Source organism: Coloeus monedula, assembly GCF_965178545.1.
Source record: "Coloeus monedula genome assembly, chromosome: 2".
Taxonomy (NCBI): Eukaryota; Metazoa; Chordata; class Aves; order Passeriformes; family Corvidae; genus Coloeus; species Coloeus monedula.
This window is the reverse complement of record NC_138782.1, coordinates 62,970,823-62,992,014: the sequence shown is the minus strand read 5'-3', so window position 1 is coordinate 62,992,014 and position 21,192 is coordinate 62,970,823. Positions and strand designations below refer to the sequence as shown.

The window sequence follows — 21,192 nt, the reverse complement described above, 5'->3', positions numbered from 1 at the left end:
AAACCGTCTACTCGCAGCTGATTTGAAGTGAGAACTTGAAATACTTATTCTTGACAAGCGAACCTAGTCACGCATTTCAAAGATTAAACTGAATCTAGCAGAAGAAAACATGCCAACTCTGAAGAATTCAAAATCTAAATTTCATACTGTTCTTTCTATCCTAATTAAAGCTATTCTGCTACCACGTCACATAACCAAAGTACATAATTACAGTACCTCAGTTTCAGAAAATTGTCAATACAGTGAATACACTGCAGTACACCCATATAAATATATATACATGAACAATGTTCTTTATAAATCTGAAGTCAACTTGACATATATTTCACTTGTCAAGGACTCACTGGGCAGTGAGTCCTTAATGGGCCACATTGCAGGCACATTCCTGGGCTCCCAAGTGAAGTACGACAGCTTTTCCAAGAGAAAATATAAGTGTAGCTGAAAGGTAGTTCATCACGGGCTCTACTCCCTACAGACAGACAGGTGGGACAGTGCCAAATCTGGAGGACTGTCCTGGACAGAGAGAACCAGTGCCATCCCAGGCACTCCCAGTGTCCACATGTCCCCTTCTGTCTCTTGTCTAAGTGTGCACCATGTGCTCACTTTGCAAGGATGAAACAATCTGCATATCGAAAGAGTGCAAAACAGCAGTCTTACTTTAGTTGTTTTAACATTAGAATCACAAAAAAAAAAGTACTGAGGGCCTCACAGAACTCAAGGGACTTGGGCATATTTGAGACTTCTCAGTCACTTGCTCATATCTTTTTTTCACTTGGAGTGAGCAGCCTGCTCACACACCAAACTCCCACGGTTTAGTGCTGTGGACTATCCCTTCAATACCAAATAAAATCACTTTAAATTTAAAAAAAAAAATTCAAATAATTTTTAAGACAGGAGGCAGTGGCGACAGTCCTGCTGCAGTACAACAGGCATGTATGGAGCAGCAATACTGGCAGCGTGCTCTTGCTGTGAGCTCTAATGCCCGCTGGCTTCTGTCAGACCAACGCTGACCACTCGGTTTAGTCAGAGTACGTGTGGAGCGGCCAAGCCAGAGACCAAGGGGGCTGTAGCAAGCTAAAGAGGTGACGTGGTCGAGCTGAAGCCTGTTATCAGTTTTACAAGCTTTAGGACACGAGACAATGGCAGCAACTGATGCACAGGAAGTTCCAGATGAACATGAGGAAGAACTTCTTTACTGTGCGGGTGACGAGGCACTGGAACAAGTTATCCAAAGAGGTTGTGGAATCTCCCTCACTGGAGATACTCAAGAACCGTCTGCACGCAATCCTGTGCCATGTGCTCTGGGACAACCCTGCTTGAGCAGTGAGGTTGGACCAGATGACCCACTGCGGTCCCTTCCGACATGACCCGCTCCGTGATTCCGTGAGAAGCCGCGCACCGCGGGCCCGTCCCGGGCTGTACCCGGGCCTCCGGGGGCGGCGGACGACAGCGGAAGCCCTGCAAGCGCGGCCCCCTCCCTCCCCTCCTCCCCTCCCTCCCTCCCGCCGCCGTGACTTCCGGCGGCCGCTCTAGCCGCGCCGCGTCTATGCCCGCGGCGCCGGGGGATGTTTATTGTCGCGGGGAGTCGGCCCAGCACCCGGAACGCCGCCGGGTGACCGGCACCCACCGACCGGCACCGCGCTGCGCCCTGCCCTGCCCTGCCCCGACCGCCGCCCGGCCGCCCGCCCGCACGGTAACGGCCGCCACCCGCCGACGGGCCGCGCTCCTCCTCCTCCTCCCCCTCGCCGCGTCTCGGCTCCGCGGGCCCTGCCCGGCAGGACCCGCCGCCGCCGCTGGGCCCCCGCGTCCCGCCCCTCTCCGCCGCCGCCCCTGCCCGGCCGAGGTGAGGGAGGCGGCGCGGGCCCTCCCCCGCTTCGCCGCGGCCCTCCCGGTGCCTCCCGCCGCGGTGCCGATCGCGCCCGGGGCGGGAGGGTGTGCGTGGCCGGGGCCGCCGGGGCAGGGAGGGAGAGGAAGGGGCAGGGCATCCTGCGGGGGAACGGCCCGTTCCCCGACAAGCCTGGCCGGCCCGCGCCCGGCCCCGAGGGCTTTGTGGCGGCCCCGTGCCCTGCGGCGGCCGATGCCCGCACAAGCCGGCGCTGCCGAGCGGCGGAGCCCGGCGTGGCCAGGCCGCCTTGCTGCCTGCGCTTTGTTTGTGCCGTGCCGGCCGCAGAAGTTTCGGGCTGGGGTTGAGCGGGGAGAACTAGCTGTTGACCAGAGCGTTGTGACGCTGGTGCATGTAGGGCTTTGAGTGAGATTCCCAGCAGCGGGAATAGGAAGGGTACTCGTGCTTCCACAGCTGGGACACGCAAATGGTAAAAATGTTTGACTGGGAGGGGGTGAGAAGCTTACCCGTTGCCTTAAAATATTTTGTTACAGCTAAACATTTTTACTTTTCTTACGACGTTTCATCGAATTGGAATGGCCACTGAACTTGTTGTTTCAGACTTTTGTCATGCATATGATGATTTTCCACATGTTTTAAAGACCAAAAGGACTCTTCTTACTGCTTGGCATTAAGGTATTCCTGGATGTTCTGAGGGAAAAATGGCACAAACTTGAGTTCAAGCGCATCTTTTTTTGAATATGAATGGACCTTTTGATGAGAGAAAGATTTGAGGAAAATGGCCTGTTATGAATTATTTAAAATATGCTTTCTTGTCTTGCTCTATACACTCTTTGGTTTTATTCTTGCAAATGGATTTGTGTTGTATGACCCCACGGAGATGCAGTAGGCTTATCCAACAGATTTGACAGCAGGTTTAAGATCCTACTTGCTTATGGTATAGCTGATATTATCATTCTGTGCATTGATCTAATTGAACAAGTCCCTGCTTTGATACTGGCTTTGCTTGTATCTGAAAATTTTCTCCACCAAAATATAAGTAGTCATGACTGTGCAAATCCTGAAAGGTGAGAATAGTGGCTTCAAGATGGCCTTTTGCTTTAGGCACAGTTTAACTTGCCATTGCAACAGAAAGTAAAAGCTTGCCCCACTGGCTCAGTAACTAAGAAAGTTGTTTGGACCAGAGGATGTTCTACACATCCATATGTTGCTCTTGGTTTCAGGGAATCATTCACCTGCCACTGTGGCTATGTTGTGTCTAAGGATTCAAGCAGATTTCAGAGGTCTGTCACCTCCAACGTTTCATATGGACCTGTTTTCTGAGGGGCTGAACATAAATCTTTAAAAGTACATCTTCAGTGGAAGGATGTAATCAACTCTCCCCATTCCTGAAAGGCTTTATTTATTCTCCATTCCCATATGGAAATATCCTGCAGAGGTTCATGTTAACTTCTTCAAAGATGCCTTTCAGGCATTAGTTTGACAAATGTCTACTGATGCAGTAATGATCAATATCCCTTCAGCTGGGCTGTTGGACTTGTTTGTGGAGCTGGTCAGTTTGTGAACTGCTTTGGAGAAAGGTTAAAAATAACCAGTAGAAGTTGCTTATACTTAGACTGCTGGTGAAAAAGGTGTTTATTAAACTGTTCTGACATTAACATAACCATTGTTAGATATCCCCCATCTACCTTTATAGCTCTGAGTTTCTTGGATCAAAGGTAGTCAAGAGCTTAAAATAATACTTTGTTTATATACCCCATCCCAAGTGCCTTTCCTCTTTCTTTGATGATGGTGCTGTGGTTGGTTTGGAACTTTCTGAAGACAGAGTGCTGGTTTTTTTTAGATTGTAAGATTTCAGTGCAGGGCCTTTTGTCTTCATGTGTGTTTATAGAGCATCTAAAATAGTATGTCCATAGTTCTAACAGTGGATGTATAGGTAATGCTTTAAGAACTTTTGTGTTCATTCCTCCCTCCAAAGTATTTCTTATTCTGTGGAGTTTCTCTAGTTTCAGTGTAGGATACATTACAGTGTCAAATATCCTTGCATTAGCTTTTGTTGTTGTTTTTATTTTTGTGTTCATGATCGTGCTTAATCCATCTACTTTTTTTTCCTTCCTGTTTTGTTTGTTTTTTTTCTCTTAGGGTAATATTCCAGATGTATCCCTGAAATCTATGTTGAAAAGCAAGAGCAAACTTCTAAAATTTCCCCAATAAAACAAAATAATGCAAACTTCTGCAGAGATGTATTTAAACTTGTTTCCTCTGTCGGGTTAGATTGTGTTATGCTGGTGCAAAACAACTTGAAATCAAAGTTAGCTAGTTTCTTATGTTGGAGAAAGTCAGATGAAGTACATAATTTAAAAGAAATGCTGTACATGTAGACAAATTATTTTTAAATTTAACCTAATATTAAATTAGCATTAGCTGGCAAAACATCATTTTGGAAATGAGATTTAGACTGCCAAAATTCTACAGTTCAGATGAGAGAACCTTCAAAGGGCAGAATTAATCAACAAAACCCAAGCTGAGCTCAATAAAATCAACTTAAGCATTTGCAAACCCAGAACTGGAAAGAACCAGATGTTTGGTTTCCACTTAACCTCTGTTCTGCAAGTGTAACTGCGTAAGTATGGAATATAAATAGGCTTATATGTAAGGAGCACTATTTTCCCCATTTTGCAGAAAAGATATAGAAATGCAGAAATTCAGGTTTTGGGAAATAACAGTTGGTGCTCCGGTAGCGTGTATGAATAGCAGAGAATACCAGAGAAAACTGGGAAAGAGGAGGATCAGAATGTTCCAGCTGGTCATGCTGCTGGAGATATGTGTAAATAAGAACATCTTTCTTTCTTGAACATTGTTAGACCTTTTTTGTAAATATGTTCCTCAGATTTTTTTTTTTTTTTATGTAGTCCATGTATTTTTATTTTTTAAAAAAGCTTAACTTGCTCTTGTTCTCATGGTTCCTATGAATTTGAAGTTGTTTGAGCCTTCCCAAAGAAAGGTAACAGGACATCTTCTCTCTAGATTATTTTTTGTCTTTGTTGTAGGTAAGGTGTGAGACGTTAAAATGAAAGTTTAAGTCAAAGATTGTGATAGGTTACACTTGCGTACTGCTTGATCACAAGTATCCGAGCCTAGAAACATTTTGGTTTACCCAATCTTTCCAAACCATGCCTTGGAAAAGTTTTAACATTGTATTTGTATCTTGATAGGAATGGGTGTGTTCGAAATCATTGACATAATATATACAATTTCAAATTAAAAAGCCCCTCTCTTAGTGTCTGTTGTCTTGGGCTTTCAGAGCATGGCTAATTAAAATAGGGGTATACCACTGTAATCTGTGTAATTTTTGTACCCTTAAAATCTGTACAAGTAGATCGTACTTCTAACCAAGATACATTGTAATTGCTGAAAACATCCTTGCTGACAGCTCCACAGCCGCCTTTTTGCCTTAATAATAGATCTTTTCCTTTTAAATTGTAATTTTCCTCTCTTTTCAACCACTTTTCCCTTTGTTCTGAATGAGCACGTGACTTTTCTCCCTGGATCTTTTTAAGATAAGCCATATTTTATGGGGACATTATCATACGGTACTGTGGTTTGCTTAGATGTTAGCAACCTTTCAAGGGTGTTATGCATGATGGTGGTGTTCTTTCAGAATGTAGAGGCTCAGTGTGCCAGCAGGCGCTTGCTGATAATTAGGAGACACTACTGATTGGAGGTATCTTGTTGACAATCTTTCCTGAGTTCCAGTAAATGAACTCAGCAAGAGCCGGGAGCTGGAGCCAGGGTGGAAAACAAATGCCTCTCTGAAAATGCCATGGGTTCCAGCTCCGTGATGGCCCTGCCTGCATGCCATTCAAAATCTGCACATGTGCTATCTTTGGATCTGGTGCCATAAATTACTTGCCCAATCTGTAGTAGTCCATCAAAACCAGATGGGATAAGTAATCTCTAACTTTGAGGATTCATGTAATTTTTGGTTCAATAAAAAAGATAAAAAAGAGATCTGGGAGTACTAATTAGTTACTGTTTGTTCTCTTCTTTTCCTGCATTCCCTCCACCCCCACACATAACCTTTGGTTTTTCTGTTTTCTTCTTGCTGTTTCTTCATCTCTTTTCTGTATTATCATCCATCTTGCCTTTTCTTATACTGGACAAGCCAACAATTACAGAATAGTTCTTTCAGCAGGAAACAAGCTGCAGAGTGTAAGCAGTAACCACCACAGCAGCTGACCCAGTACGTTGTGCATGTCTGCCATGTAGTTTGTTAGTTCTGTATTGTCAGCGAGGGGTAGTCAAAGATGCACCTTGAGTTCTCAATTATAGACTATGGCACAATGTTTAGGGAGTTGTAGTCAGATGAAAATACTGATAATAACATCAGTATTCTGTCTTGAAGATTTCTAATATGGAACGTAAGGCCAAAACATTTAAAGTGATATAAATATTTATGGTCTGTTAGGTATGTTATTGTTCTTGCTGCATGGTGTCCTGCTTCTTCCATGGTAATGACCATGTGGAGCATTTCACTTATGTGACACGTTTTCTTTGATTTTATTCTTTGCTTTCCTTTTTGTTTATTTTGGATGAAATACTGCTAAAATTTTTATGTAAGTCCTTTTCACTGTGTACCAATGATCTTATTCTTTTCCCCTCTCCTTTTTTTCACCTGAGATCTATTCGAGATGTCTGCTGTCTTGGCTTTGTATGGTTACTGAAGAGATGCTGGGTGTTCTTGGGCTGGAGTGAGTGGTAGCCCAACTCCTGGTGTTAGGATTCTTTTTCCCAGTTGAGGTGTGTGTAAGGAGTGTCGCCTTTGATGTGCATGGGCAGCCTGGATGCTTCCTGGGTGCCTTAGGTTTGCAGTACATGCACTGGGTGGCCATCCTGTGCCTTCACAGCCTGGATGCTTCCTGGGTGCCTTAGGTTTGCAGTACATGCACTGGGTGGCCATCCTGTGCCTTCAGTTACCCGTGCTTTTCCTCAGAAACACTCGATTTCTCTCTGCCCAGACAATGCTTTCCTATGGGCAGTGCAGAGGGTCAGCCCAGGCTGTTGCTGCCACCATTTTGTATAGTTTGCTTTAAGCTATTATTGGGAAAGATAGGCCAAGAGTGCTGGATGAAGATGGGAAAGCTGTGGCAGCAGGCTGTCTACAGACTGCAGTTTGTGTAACCTGTGTTAGTTCAAAGTTATTTGTAGGCTCATCCATTCCAACACAAATGTCAAACTGTTCAGAATTATCAACTTCAGTCAGAGAAGTGCATTTTCCTGAGGTGTCTAATGACATCCTCAAATGAGCTGAGGCAAGATTATCCACTGGAGCTATGGAAGAAATTTCGGTAATCTTTACAGTGTCCTAATATACTTGGTAAGAATTGTAACATATTTAACTGGCAATTTAAAATATTCTTTTACATATATATATATGTATATGCATTTCATTTCTATTAAGTCTGGCAACATGGCTTTGAACAAGTTACCTCCTATTTTCTAGCACAAAGGATGTAGACACTCGCCCTCCCCTCACACTGTTAAGTGAGTCAGAGTGTAGTCACTTCTGCTTCTTGTCTCTTTTAAGGGGCAAATGTATACAGTGGCATTAATAGGCAGATTGCTATTGGTATGTTTAATTTTATCATTTTTGCTTCTCAGGATGTGATCTTCGTGGTGAGCTGGTGGGAAAATTGAGTTGTAAATCACCCCAATGGATGCGGACAGTGATGTTGCACTGGACATTTTAATCACAAATGTAGTGTGTGTTTTTAGAACAAGATGTCATTTAAACTTGAGGAAGATTGCATTAGAGGGAGCAAATGTGATATACAAGCGTGATGTTGGGGTAAGAGATTCAGCATACCTCAATTATCTGTTTTTAGTAATGTTCCTTAAGCTAAACATTCTTCTGCCTGATACCTGTGTATGGCGGATAGAGAAAAGCAGAATTTTATTTCTCTATTTCTCTTGTGGTAGGTATTTAGTCAGTAATACACTACATGTGCAGTAATGGGAGTGATGAAATGCTGTCTCAGGAAACAGCATGTAGTGAGGTGAATATTGGGATGAGGCCTCTTACACCTCAGGATCTGTTTTGCCTCCCAAAATTTGATGTCTGTGTCAAGAAAATATATCTTGATATGGAGTCAGCAATGCCAACTCACTGTAATAAGAAAAAAACTCAGCATGGTGCTCGTGGTTTTCAGCTTTTTATTCAGTGAAAAATACCTTAATTTAATCTATTTTGTGTACACCAAATCATTGGCTGATACATTTCATGCTTATTTTGCTCTTCTCAGGATCTAGGGTTTTTTAATTACTGAAAGAGATAAAGGAGCAGTTCAAGACTATCCGAAATAAAGGAAGTTTTAGTGTAACTTTAGTTGATTTGGGTAACAGATAATTTTTTTTTCCAGTATGAAATTGAATTACTGCTAATTTCCAATTTTTCCACTTTTCTTTTTTAGAAGGTTTTAATGAAGCTTAGGAAACCTAGGATTACGGCCACAATTTGGTCCTCAGGAAAAGTTATTTGCACAGGAGCCACAAGGTGAGTTCATGACGATTCTTTCTTTAGCTCTAGATCCTTGTGTATTTTAAAATACAACATTGTAAATGTAGAAGAGGTGGTACTTGCCACTGGTTAGATTTGCTCACACTGGATCACATGAAGATCCTTGTCAAGCTACGTATTTGGGAGGAAGTTTTCTGCGTGAAGTGTCTGCCTCAGATAGTGTTGAAATCTTAAACAATATCAGTTTAGCCTTCTTGGGAGAGCAGCAGGGAAAACTGCCTTATTAAGAATATCCTAAAGAGATTTGGGAAGTCTTTAAGAATTTTGCGTATTTACCTAGAAGTTGAGACTTGGGAAGGGATGACCTTTCTTGAGGATATCACTTATTTTTTCACAAAACCCCACCTGAATTTAATCAAGTTTTATAGTGTTGAGGGACTGGAAAGAAGCAAAAGCAGACTCTCAGTTCAAATGCATCTGAGACTCACTTAACTCTTAACAGCTGAATTCCTTTAAGACGTGTCTGCATTTTGAAGTAAGGATAAGGTAAGGTACAACAGTAAATTTGCATACTTTCTGTGTATGATCTCTGTTCCAAAATGAAAGAGGATTGTTCAGGATGTTAACTCCGGACTACCCATGATCTTATTTATCCATTAAGGATACTTAAAATCATGTATGACCAAAACATGTCTCACTTCAGCTGGAGCCAAGTACCAAGATATTCTTCAAACGGGGCATGAAGGACTCCATTTGAATGTCTGTCTAGTTAAAATGTAACACAGTCAGATAAAGGGAAGGCTGTCCATGAGATCATGGCTGATGTGCTACATTATATAATGATTCATTTTGTAGTCTGAGTACCTATTGTGGTGTGTGTGTGTGTGTGTACAGCTGTTTACTCTATTTCTGTTAATGCTAGATTCTTTTCTTTCTCCTTTCTAGTGAAGAGGAAGCTAAATTTGGTGCCAGACGATTAGCTCGTAGTCTACAGAAACTAGGTTTTCAGGTAATTCTGATGTAAAAGGACTTGCATGACTCAAGCAATGCTGCTAGTTCATTTTTTAGAAAGAAACAAAGAAGAGGGAGCATAACAATTTAGCAGTAAGTGTGTTTTCACTCAGATGCCCCTTTTGTGTCAGCATACGTTTTCCAGATGCTGGTTAAAGAGAAGCTGTTTCGTTTTGTGGATTTCAGTTTGGTTTGGCAGCTCAGAGTAGTGCTTCTTCACTGGATAATGAACAACAAATTTGGTTTAATATATGAATCACCCACAAATGTTTCTTAGATAGAATTTACAGTATCTCAAAAGATTTATTTGGAAAAAGTACTGAAACTTTACTGTCATTTGAACATAATTTTCACTCATTTCTGGTGGAATAGCAGATACGTTTCCATCTTAATAAGTGCAAGTGTGAGCCTCTTAAAGAGGGAGGGGAAAAAGTGTTTCTGCACTGTCATGTCGCACAGCTGGAAATAAGCCAAATAAAATACTTAGGACAGGAAACACCCTCTTTTATCTGGGCTTGGATTAACATTACTAGTCAGGAGCACCACTTGCATTTCACAGTAAGGGTTGAAAAACAGCAACATGAACGACTTAAAATGACACAATTTGGTAACTCTAAAACTTCCTGATAGTCTGTTGTGCTGTTTACACACAGGTTCAGTTTGGGGACAGACAATTAAATAGACACAGTAACTGTTGTTTTCAGGGAGAGATTCCTTTTGATGGTATTGCATAAAGGCAGTGGTGGCAGGCTATGCTGGTAATGCTGCATCAGACCCCAGCAAAAGTGTGACGCTCTTACTGTCACAAATGTGTACTTTGGACCCAGCTTCCTAAAGTTGGAATGGAACGTTAAGTCAGTGAGGTGCACAGTGCTTCCAGGGTGGACACACCAAGTTTTATCATAAAGTGAGCAGTTTGTATTTTGAAGGTTAAAAGGCTAAGTTGCTTCTTTCTAAATATCTTTCTAAAAAGTATAGACTGAAGAAGAATGGCCATTTAAAGTTTAGGCAATCTCAGAAAATGAGTAAAAATTTCCCCAGTGACGCTGCCAACACCGACCTCTCAGCAGTGCGGTTTTTTTGTATAGCAGTTGTCTGTTGGCTATTTTGTCATCATCTAAAATGTCCATGGTAAAGAATAACTGAAAGCAAATAGTTTGAGTTGGGTTTCAGAAAGTTACAGAGTAGAAAGTTTGCTTTACTGGCCACTGGACATTTAAAGCAAAACAGCTGTCACCTTTTGTCTTATTCTTAGCTTTAATAAAAATGGTGTATAACAACAAAGCGTTAAAGAAGTTTGCAACAATATTTAAGCTTTTTTCTCTGCTTACTTTGATGTTCCATGAGCTGTTAAATTTAGTTTCTTTTCAGTGGGGAGGTGTTTGGTACAGCAGTTTGAGTCGTTTCTGTGTCTCATTCTTAAACTGCACTACAACCATACTGCTGTAGTGACCATGATACAACTGTGAGGTATCTAGTTCAGCAGTTACTCCACCACAGAAGGATAATGTAAATGATCTGAGTCCACTAAGTACTCTTTTGACGCCTGTTAGAAAGACATCAGTCTCAAGGTTTTAATTTTGACTCGTCAAAATATTCAAAGTAGTACCATTGTCTTTTTTTTTTCTGCAACCCATACATCTGACTTGCTGTAAAGTAAATTTTTAATGTCTTTTTTTCCTCTCTTTTGAAAAGGTAATTTTCACAGATTTTAAAGTGGTGAATGTTTTAGCAGTGTGCAACATGCCCTTTGAGATCAGATTGCCAGAATTTACGAAGAATAACAGACCTCATGCGAGGTACGGTAGGATTTTAAAGAATTTTCGTCCTGATATGCTTCTTAAGCTTTTATTTTTCAGTTCTAGGTCTCTCTTTTTTACTTTTCATTTTGTTTTCTAGTTATGAACCAGAACTTCATCCTGCCGTGTGTTACAGAATAAAATCTCTCAGAGCTACCTTACAGATTTTTTCCACAGGCAGTATCACAGTTACAGGTATTTTAATGTCAAAAAATAAGTATTTAACCTGTTGGGAATATTTAACTTTAGAGCCAGTAGGTTTGGGAAAGCAAGATGTTTAAAACAGTCAAAAGATAATGCTGAAAAGATGTAGTTTCCCAGTGCTAGCACCTAGTTTGTTTTTGAGTGAAAGTGCCCGAAGAGTTGTAGAGAAAGTGTTATTATTGGTAGGTTCAGAAAATTAGTTAGACTGAATGTACACAGTCTGGCTCTTCCATGAAACCAAATTTGAATATTTTTCCTTTTTTCTTCCTTTTGTAGTGCTGTTAACTACACTGCATTTAGCATTAACATCCCTTTCATAAATACATATTTCCAAACTGGAGATTTATGGAAACTTATAGGAGAGCTTAGCAATTTGTCATAAATGAAGTTGACCAATGTTTGCAGCTCTTCAGACTTGTGCTCTCTTCTGTTAAAGCTCAGCTGAGAGAACCACCACTGAATCACAGGCATCAGTGATTTTTCCCATGTAATCTGAGACATGATTGTCCTGGGTCTTGGAGAGGCCGTGCCATTTTTTTCCTCTCTCTTCATCATTTTCATTTTTCATTCTCTTTCCTGTTTGCTTGTGAGGTGTCCTCCATCAGTGTCCAGGTACAAGGAGTCAGGTTTTTGAGAGAATACACGTTAAAATACTACAGAACCAAAAAAATAATTGTGTATCACTTTAGCAGGAATTATGTCTTGCAGTTGTTAGAGCTCAGCTACTGGTTCAGAAGCTGGGTAAGGGGTTTTTTTTATTTTCACATCTTAATTCCTTAACAAATATGTAGGTTTATGCGGAACATTTCCTGCAAAATATTGGAAGCAGTGTTTTCTAAAGAAGACAAACTTCCATCAGATTTAGTAATCTAAAAACAAAGGGCTAAAAAATATTTCAGCATTGCAGTATGTGTTCTGAACAGTGCAACTGGTCTAGTCAAAACTAGAAACTAAATTTAAAATAAATAAGAAGCCTTAGTATCACTGCAGTAATAAAAAGCTGTCAGCATGTCTTGTCAGCCTCCTAATGAGATTCAGCTTCTCTTTAAGATTCTTATTACTTCATTACTTACAAAATCACTTTCATATTTTCAGAATTTTCCTTTCAAATATGAAGGTAAATATGGTAGACATAAAAGTTTTGCATCCTTATAGTGCAGCAAGTTTGAAATATCTCAGACCTCTGTTGATTTTGTAGGCTTTTGTTTTGCCTCTCTTCTAGACAAAAAAAATGTACAGGATCTTACACATCTTATTCTAAAAATGTTTTAAATTACTTTTCAGCCTTACTGCACTCCTTCTCAAGTGCATTCAGATGAAGTTTCTTTTAAAGATTCATATTTCCGTAGTACTAGTACTTGTAATACCTCTGACTCAGAGAATTTTGTTTGAGATACGTAATTAGAAATGTTACAAAAAACCCAGGAAGGTGGGTTCTTTTAGTGGGAAAAGTATAAAAAGATTAGGTTACATTGGTAAAAGCTACTAAAAATCACTGGCATGTAATAGATAGAAATATTATTTCTTTTACTCCAAAATGAGCAATGAGGGGATGGTTTAGGAGGTTTGTTTTGTTTCATTCGTTTTTTTTCCTTCTCTTATATGCCATAGAATGATGATCCAGTTTTCACAACTCTTCAGCCTTACAGAGAGTAGCACTTTTTTGCTGGAACTATTTGCCTACTCATATTCTCACTTTTAGAAGGCTTTCTTGAGAACCTTCATTTCTAATAGCAGCCAAATTTAAGGAGGGTGCAGTATCTACCCAGAAGACAGGTATCTTTCACCAGGCTTGTTTTAGCTGAGTACTTCACTCGACCACTTGGAAAACACAGGAAGAATCCTATTCTCGTCCATTTGCTTTCTGACTGAGCATGTAAAACAATAATACTCAAGTAACTTATGCTTAAGTTACTGGTTTTGGGAGTCATTTTGAACAGTTCTCTATACTTGGAAGAAACTTTTGAAGTCTAAAGTGTTGTTCCAAAAACCCTGAGTTTGCACTCATCAAAGCATGTGAGAAATTGCTGTTCTCCTTTATCTGCATCACAAGCTTCTATCCAGAGTTAATATCTTCTGGCATGTTACTGCTCACTTATTTGCAGTCTTAATTTTTCATTGCGGAAAGTGGTCTAGTACCACCAGAAAGCATTGCTAGGTCGTTTTTCCTTTTCTTTGCCTGGATGCTCATAAATCATGTTAGATAACCTTCATATGCTTCATCCTGAGACGATAAAACCATTCCCTGGCTTGCAGGTTTTGTCCTGAGATCAATGATGAAGCTATTTGCAAAACCCAGGATAGAAAGTAATAGTCTATTATTTTCAAACCTAAAATAACCTTGCTTGAAATGAACTTCTTTTAAATCCAGCACTGTTTAACAGTAGCTTTTGTTGGTAGATTTTTAAAGCAAGAGCTAAAAATGGCTAGGCTTGAAGAAATACAAATTCCTAGAAGATTCACATAAGTAAAAGAACTTCTTTTACCTCTGCACTCAGCCTCTTCTCTGGGCTGTTTAAGCCAGTAAATTGAAATCAGCCAAGTTGTTATGAAATTAAATGACAGTATTATTTATTTGTAGTCAGTCCATTGATCAATGTAGAATATCTTGCAGATTTAGTCACAAGAAAAGACTTTCACATGAAAAGTGGTCAGAGAAAAACTTCCTTAAGTTAGGAGAAATGGGGGAGAAATTATTATTGTCTATGGTATGAAGTTGTGATTGCTAATAATATTAAGGTTTTTTTAAAGATACTATTGTTGTTTTAATTTCTGATTCTCTGATTTTTCTCTTCCTACTGCCTTTTTTTTTTTTTTAAACTATGTCTCAGGGCCAAACGTAAAGGCTGTTGCCAGTGCTGTGGAACAGATTTATCCATTCGTGTTTGAAAGCAGGAAATAAATTTTGTAATTCACCACTTGATGGTTAGGTTCCCTAACCGAGCACCTTCAGAGACTGCTGCACATTGGACTAAAAGCAAAAAGGAAAACTGGACCAACCATAGCAGAGGAATACAGACTCTTTTACTTGCTCATGGCCACAGTATAGACTCCAGTTCTTTTGGATTTTACTCTTAACAGTGCTGTATTGTAAAAACAGAAGTTTACAAGATATGAAATTGCTGCTTTTAAAAAGACATTCTATTTATTTTTGCAGTAATTTCTGTGTATTCATAAGCAAAGCTGTCACGATGTGCACTACCTTTAAGACTTTTTTTTTTTAGCTTGAGCTTGTGTTTTATTTGTGAATAGTCTTTTACATTTTTGTATGCTGAATATTGGGCACCAAAGAAGCTGTAAAAGTTATCTTTTTCACCTGATGAATGTGCACAAATAAAAGTTTGGAAAATATTTCTCTTCATACCTGTTCTGTTATATTACTTCCCTTTTTATATTACAATTAAAATTGTATAGTTGCAAATTAATTTGAAGCAATGTAAGAATAGTCTTTTGCTGATACCTTCTGTTTCTGTTTGTAGTATGTGTAAAACTTTGTGCGTGGGCTAGATTGAAATCTATAGCATTTACGTATGTTTATCCAAGGATGAAATTTGGTTTGTTCCCAGTTCTCTTAACTACATGCTAGACTTCAAGTATTTTCTTGCTGTTACATGAAGAGAAGACATTTCTAAATAGAAAGTTCTACAGCAAGTGTTTTCCTATGGATGAATCGTAGAATATGCTGAGTTGGAAGGGACCCATCAGGATCACCGAGTCCAACTCCTGGCCCTGCACAGGACACCCCAAGAGTCACACCATGTGCCTGAGAGCATTGTCCAAACGCTTCTTGAACTCAGACAGGCTTGGTGCTGTCACCACTTCCCTGGGGAACCTGTTCCAGTGCCCATCCACTCTGAGTGAAAAACTTTTTCCTAATATCTGTACTAAACTTCCTCGGACTCAGCTTCATGCTGTTTCCTCGAGTCCTGTCACTGGTCACGAGAGTGAAGAGATCGGTACCTGCCCTTCTGCTTCCCCTCGTGAGGATGTTGAAGACCACAATGAGGTCTCCCCTCAGTCTCCTCTTCTCCAAGCTGAACAAACCGAGTGACCTCAGCCCCTCCTCGTAAAGCTTGCCCTCCAGACCCTTCACCATCCTCGTGGCCCTCCCTTGGATGCTTTCTAATAGCTTAATTACCTTATAAACTTATGAAGCTACTGTAGAAAAAACAACTGCCTTGTCCACCTACTCGATGCAAAAGAAAAAAAATTAAATGTGAACTTCAGGAAAATTGTTGTGCTTCAACTGGAGAAGATGTTGTGGTCACTAATCCAGCCCCAGCCTATTGCTGAATGATTAACACAGACCTTTTCTACACTCGTCTTACTGTATACTGTTTTGATGACAGGAGCTGCCAACAAGCAATGAAGCTTGATTCTGGCATGTATTATCATTGGTATTAATCTTGGACTTGGAAGCCAGTAGGTGTTTCTCTCAATAAGTGCACATTTGAAGCAGAAGAGAGGTGAATGCTTAAAAGTAACTGCAAATGCTACTTTTAAAAAGATACAATAAATATGTATAAATGTATGTATGTCTTTTTTCCCTATCTCACTGAAGAAAATGTAACACTTCTCTTGCATGCTGCAGGTAATGTACAGTCCTAGTGGGTGCTAAAGATAGTAAACTGAGCTGTTACTGTACCAGAAATCACAGCTTCAAAAGAAAGGTGGAAGAACATCTGGAGGTAGCAAATGCCTGGCATGATGGATTTAATCTGCCTGAGGGGGTGGTATAGAGCTTGGGGCTGTCAGTAGTGATTTTGTGCAGAAAGTATGCAAAGGAAGGAGTAGTATGGGAAGTGCTTCACCAAACTCCTCAGAACAAAAAGAAAGAAACAAAACTTTGCCATAAGTGGTATGTTCATAAAAGCCTTTTTGAATTCCATGTAGGTGTCAGAATCAGAAAATGGTTTGGGTTGGAAGGGATCTGCAAGATCATCTAGTTCCAGCCCCCCTGCCATGGGCTTGGAAACCTTGAAGTAGACCAGGTTGCTCAGAGCCCCATCCAACCTGGCCTTGAACACATACCAGAATGGGGCATCCACAACTCTGGGCAACCCATTCCAGTGCCTCACCATCCTCACAGTAAAGAATTTCTTCCTTATACCTAATCTAAACATTCCCTCTTTTAGTGTAAAGCTGTTCTTCCTTGTCCTGTCACTACATGCCCTTGTAAAAAGTCCATCTTTCTAATAGGCTACCTTCATGTACTGGCAGGTCGTAATTAGGTCTTCTCTTTTCCAGCTGAACAATTCCAATTCCCAGCTTTTCCTTGTAGGAGAGGTGTTCCATCTCTCTAATCATCCTGGTGTCCTCCTCGACTCAGTCCAGCAGGTCCATGTCCTTCCTGTGCTGGGGACTCCAGAGCTGGGTGCAGCACTCCAGGTGGGGTCTCACCAGAGCAGAGGTGCAGAATCCCCTTCCTCACCCTGGTGGCCAAGCTGCTTTTGAGACAGCCCATGATACAATTGGCTCTCTGGGATCCTAGTGCACATGACTGGGTCATGTCCAGCCTCTCATCCACCAGCACCCCAAGTCCTTCTGGGCAGGGCTGCTCTCCATCTGTTCATCCCCAGCCTGTGTTGGTACTGGGGTTTGCCCTAACCCAGGTGCAACACCCTGCACTTGGAATTCCTAAACCATATGAGATTCCCATGGGCCCACTTCTTGAGCTTATAAGAGGGCTTATAACCATGAAATTAGGAAGTTGAGTTCAACAGTCAGGGAATTCAGAAAGCAAGCAGGGAAAAGCTTGCTATATGTAAGTTTTCCAGTTTGTATCAAATAATGTGGACCTTGGCACTCCTGACGTAAATAAGGATTTTGTGCATAGTCAGAGCAATGAACAAACCACCATTAGGGAACACTAGTTATTATTATTACGATTTTAAAAAGAAAAAGCAGAAGGTATTTGAACAATGAAAAAAATTGTAATGGGTTTTGAGGGACAAAGTGTAGTCCTAAACTGATGAACGAGGATTTGGCCATTATAACTACAATAGCTGTCATAGATTAGGCTTGCCTCTTCAAATCAAATTACAAAGCCCTTGAGTGCTAGCAGTGAATATCTGGAGCTTTTATGAAGAAAATGTGTCTCCTGAATTTATCTGTGGAGAAAGAGGAACATTTTGCTTTGTTAGCACTGTCACGTAGTGTGAAATCTATCTCTTAGAACAAAATTGAAAGCTAATAATGAGCTGCAATGTACTAAAATGGGCACCGATTCTTTTGAAGTGCTGCCTAGATCCATGCTAGCAGTTTGACGCCTTTGTAACAATCCCTAACAGTGCCAAAAAGCACACTACCAAACTTGCAGGGTAGTTGTGAAGAGAATAATATCAAATAAAAGAGCCCTTGAAATGTGTGCCCACCTGTCCTAGCTCCAAGGGAACCTCAAAATGTGAAAACCACATTTTAAAACCTCTGATGATGAAGGGCATCTGGTACTGTATGCTTATGTTCAGGGATATCACTCCATTTCCTACTGCTCTAGATAGGTAGGTCCCCTCCTCAGTCTGGAATAGGCCTTGCTGCAGATGCTTTCTACTTCTGTGTGTACACACACACCCCCCCCTTTCCCATCATCACCAGCTAGTGTTTGTTCCTTTGCCATATTGTGCTGCCTCCACCCAGGCTCTCGCTACCAACTCCTGCAGCCTCAGTAGGAGATCTAGGCCAGACAGCATGTCCCAGAGTGATGGCCTTGCCTCCGGTGTGGGGAGCGGTGCTTTGGATAAACTTACCTATCAATCTCTTCCTCAATGGCCATATTCATCTGTCCCTGGTTTCTCCATGTGGATCCCATGCAAAACTCCCCACAGTGCTCAGCTGTAGCACTGCCAGTGCCATAAGAAATTTATTTCACATTCTTTAGAGAGAAGGGTTGGTTCTATTTATACACCCTACTAAGGGCAGTAGATTGATAACTATGACTCATTGCTGGCTTGTGGGTTGTCACAGCTACTGGAATTTTTCCTGCAGTTCCTAGCACCATTTTATCATTCTCTGACTTGCAATTAGTGTTACCAGAGAAATTTGTGCTTACGTTTTCAAAATTGTATCCTGCTTTTTTCACAGATTTGCGAAGTTCTGAATTCCAACCCAGTCTTTCCCAGCTTAGTGTTGCCTGCATATTTAACATGCATATTCTGTTCTGTAATCCAGTCCATTGATGAAGATACTGAATAATTTTAGATCTGAGACAAATTTCTTTGTGGAGCGCTTCAGAGATCCAGGGATGTGATTTGTAAGACGTGTCCCTTTTCTTCCCTTGTATTTTCATAGTTGATGAGATGGTGAGTGCCAGCTCTGTGTCATCGGATGTGCAGGCTTTGTTATAAAAGACCTGTACAATTATGGCTCCATTTATAGGGCCATATAAGGCAAAGTCTGTAGGACTACAATTAAGACTGTAGCTATAATGATTTTTAAAAGTCTTTGACTACAGCCTCATCACTTTTAGGAGTTACCTGAAGGTCTATTAGTGTCTCGTCAGTAAAACCTGTATTGAAACTATCCCTTCTTCAGGAATATAGCTTTTTTATTTATTTGTTTCTGCACTAAACAGGTATGAATAGGAAAAGTTTAGAAGAGCTTGCAATGATCCCAAAACCTGTAAATTGGGGAGACAATTTCTATGGTATGTTCTGAGTTAAATTTATTTTTGTAAGAACATTAAGAAAATCTATTACAGCAGAGGTTTGTTTGGGAAGCTGCAATGCTGAGAAAGATTTTGCAGAAGCTCCCTTCACTAAATACAATGTAATAGAAATTAAAAGCCAGTACAGACTTGGACTGTACGTGCTAACATCTGCTATCTAGAGGCAGCTATCAGAAAACAGTACCAGCCAGAGCAAATGGGGACACTAAAGGAAATGCAAATAGTCCACTACCTGGTAAAGTCCAGGGTCAGGAAATGGATTAATTTCCTGCAATATAGTCTTACTTAATATACAGTAGTCTAAATATTACTGAATTTAATCCCAGGCATGTGTTAGTATAAGAATGATGTTGACAGCATGTTTAGAAGACTACCCAGAGTCACGTTAATATTTCTCATTCTGAAGCTGACTCACTAGAATGCATGATACTGATAACCATCCTCCAGCATAAACATGAAGCAGTTGAAGAGATTTTCATAGACATTGATGCTATAAAATTAAGGCTTCCATCCTGAGGTAGCTAAATTTTCAGTGACTTCTGGCAAATAATGGCCTTGGCCTCAACAATTTGTTTTCAGGTTTTGAATAGGAGCTCACTGTCTTGATTAGACTTGCTCATATAAATTTGTGATGTCAGTATCTAGAAGTGCCACCACATGAGAATATGATCAGAACTGATCTGCTTTGCTCAGAAGTAAAACTTTATCTGTGTCAGTAAGTCACTGTTCCTTCAGCACAGAACACAGTCAGGTGGTTTTAATGCTATGAGACAGCAAATAAAGTGGGATCATGTGCTTAGTTCAGAGTAGTATCTGCACTCCAGCTGGCTGTGTCAGTCTTGCTGCTCAATGAAATGCTGGAAGACATTCCACTTTGTGGCTACACAGAGAGTAAACATGCTTTTAAAGCATGATTTGTTGTTTTTTTTTTCTTTAAACAAGGAACCATTTATTTATTCGTTAATAAATATTTATCTACTGATCACTCTAACAACATCTATTAACCCACTAAGAAAAAAAAAAGACCAATGTTCTTTTATGGGAGCCATATGGATAATCCTTTGTAGAAGCTTGTTGAGTACTTCAGGATACACTTGCTAAGCAATAACCAAGAATTGGACGTAATTTACGATCTGCAGTGATAACAGTTCCTGAACTCCCTGTGTGCTGCCATGTACCACACAATTCTCACTTTCTGAGTCCAAAAGTCAAAGTCTAATGTGCCCTGTGTTGAGAAATAAAATTATTTTGGCATCAACTCTGGTACTTTCAGTTTCCAACTTTCCTGGAACTGAGAGACCAAAGAAATCTTCTCTCCTCTTCTGTAAGGCCATCATCAGTTTGGATTAATTGATTATGCAAATCATAGAAGCACGAAGGTTGGAAATGAGCTCCAACATCATTGAGTCCAGCCTTTGACTAAACACCACCATGCCAACTAAACCATAGCACTGAGTGCCGCATCCAGTAGTTTCTTGAACACTTCCAGAGATTATGACTTCACCACCTCCCTGGGCAGCCCACTCCAATGCTTAACTGCCCTTTCAGTGAAAAAATTCTTCCAGATACCCAGCCTGAACCTCCCCCGGTGCAACTTGAGGCTGTTTCCTCTCATCCTGTCACTGATTGCCTGGGAGAAGAGGCTCACCCTGGCCTGGCTACCCCCTCCTTTCAGGTAGTTGTAGAGAGTGAAGCATTTAATGTCCCACATTAAACAATTTGACTATGTTTTCTGAGGAGTATTTTCTAGGTCAATGAATCCTGGCCCTACTGAGAAAATGTATGTAAAATTCCTCTTACAAGTTGACTGTGCTTTGCATTATAAATAATTAAGTTTAGCTGAACAAGATCCTTTTCCAAATCTTGTTAAGCTGAATCCTAAATTAATTTATAAAAAGTTCATATCCAGTAGTTCTGCACAAATGTCATCGTTTACATTCCATAGTTGTCCATTTTCTGTTCCACAGCATTGTCTCCCCTAACTTAGCAACAGAGAGTTGTTAACCCTTTTCAGACTCATTTTTGCTAGCCTAAACAGACCTGTCTTTGGTAGGCTCCTCCTATGAGACTCTTTCTTCTCCTTGGCACCCCAGTTCTTTGCACTTCGTCCAGACTGAACTCTTTTTGAATATGGATATGAGAATTGTGTGCGATA

General features: G+C 40.6%; 1 protein-coding gene across 7 annotated transcripts; it reads left to right on the top strand.

The window, feature by feature from the left end:
* The first annotated feature begins 1,520 nt into the window (after positions 1-1,520).
* Positions 1,521-16,164, top strand: TBPL1 (TATA-box binding protein like 1). 7 transcript variants are annotated; one of them, XM_082276948.1, is made up of 8 exons: positions 1,521-1,693; positions 6,524-6,643; positions 7,505-7,691; positions 8,314-8,396; positions 9,306-9,369; positions 11,067-11,170; positions 11,271-11,365; positions 14,206-16,164. In XM_082276948.1, exons 3-8 carry the CDS (start codon positions 7,557-7,559, stop codon positions 14,274-14,276), a joined length of 552 nt encoding a protein of 183 aa, XP_082133074.1. In that variant the 5' UTR covers positions 1,521-1,693; positions 6,524-6,643; positions 7,505-7,556; the 3' UTR covers positions 14,277-16,164. The 7 variants fall into 7 exon arrangements, with proteins under 7 accessions (XP_082133074.1, XP_082133072.1, XP_082133078.1 ...); XM_082276950.1 differs by lacking the exon at positions 1,521-1,693 and adding an exon at positions 1,889-2,312; XM_082276951.1 differs by lacking the exons at positions 1,521-1,693; positions 6,524-6,643 and adding exons at positions 1,889-2,312; positions 2,444-2,518.
* The last annotated feature ends 5,028 nt before the right edge of the window (positions 16,165-21,192 follow it).

What these genes read in the sequence shown, in the direction of transcription:
- TBPL1 (XM_082276946.1), top strand. Translation starts at nt 7,557, where the DNA reads ATGGATGCGGACAGTGATGTTGCACTGGACATTTTAATCACAAATGTA. An exon ending in TATACAAGCGTGATGTTGGG is followed by an intron (nt 7,692 to 8,313) that starts GTAAGAGATTCA and finishes TTTCTTTTTTAG; the next exon opens with AAGGTTTTAATGAAGCTTAG. An exon ending in AATAACAGACCTCATGCGAG is followed by an intron (nt 11,171 to 11,270) that starts GTACGGTAGGAT and finishes TTTGTTTTCTAG; the next exon opens with TTATGAACCAGAACTTCATC.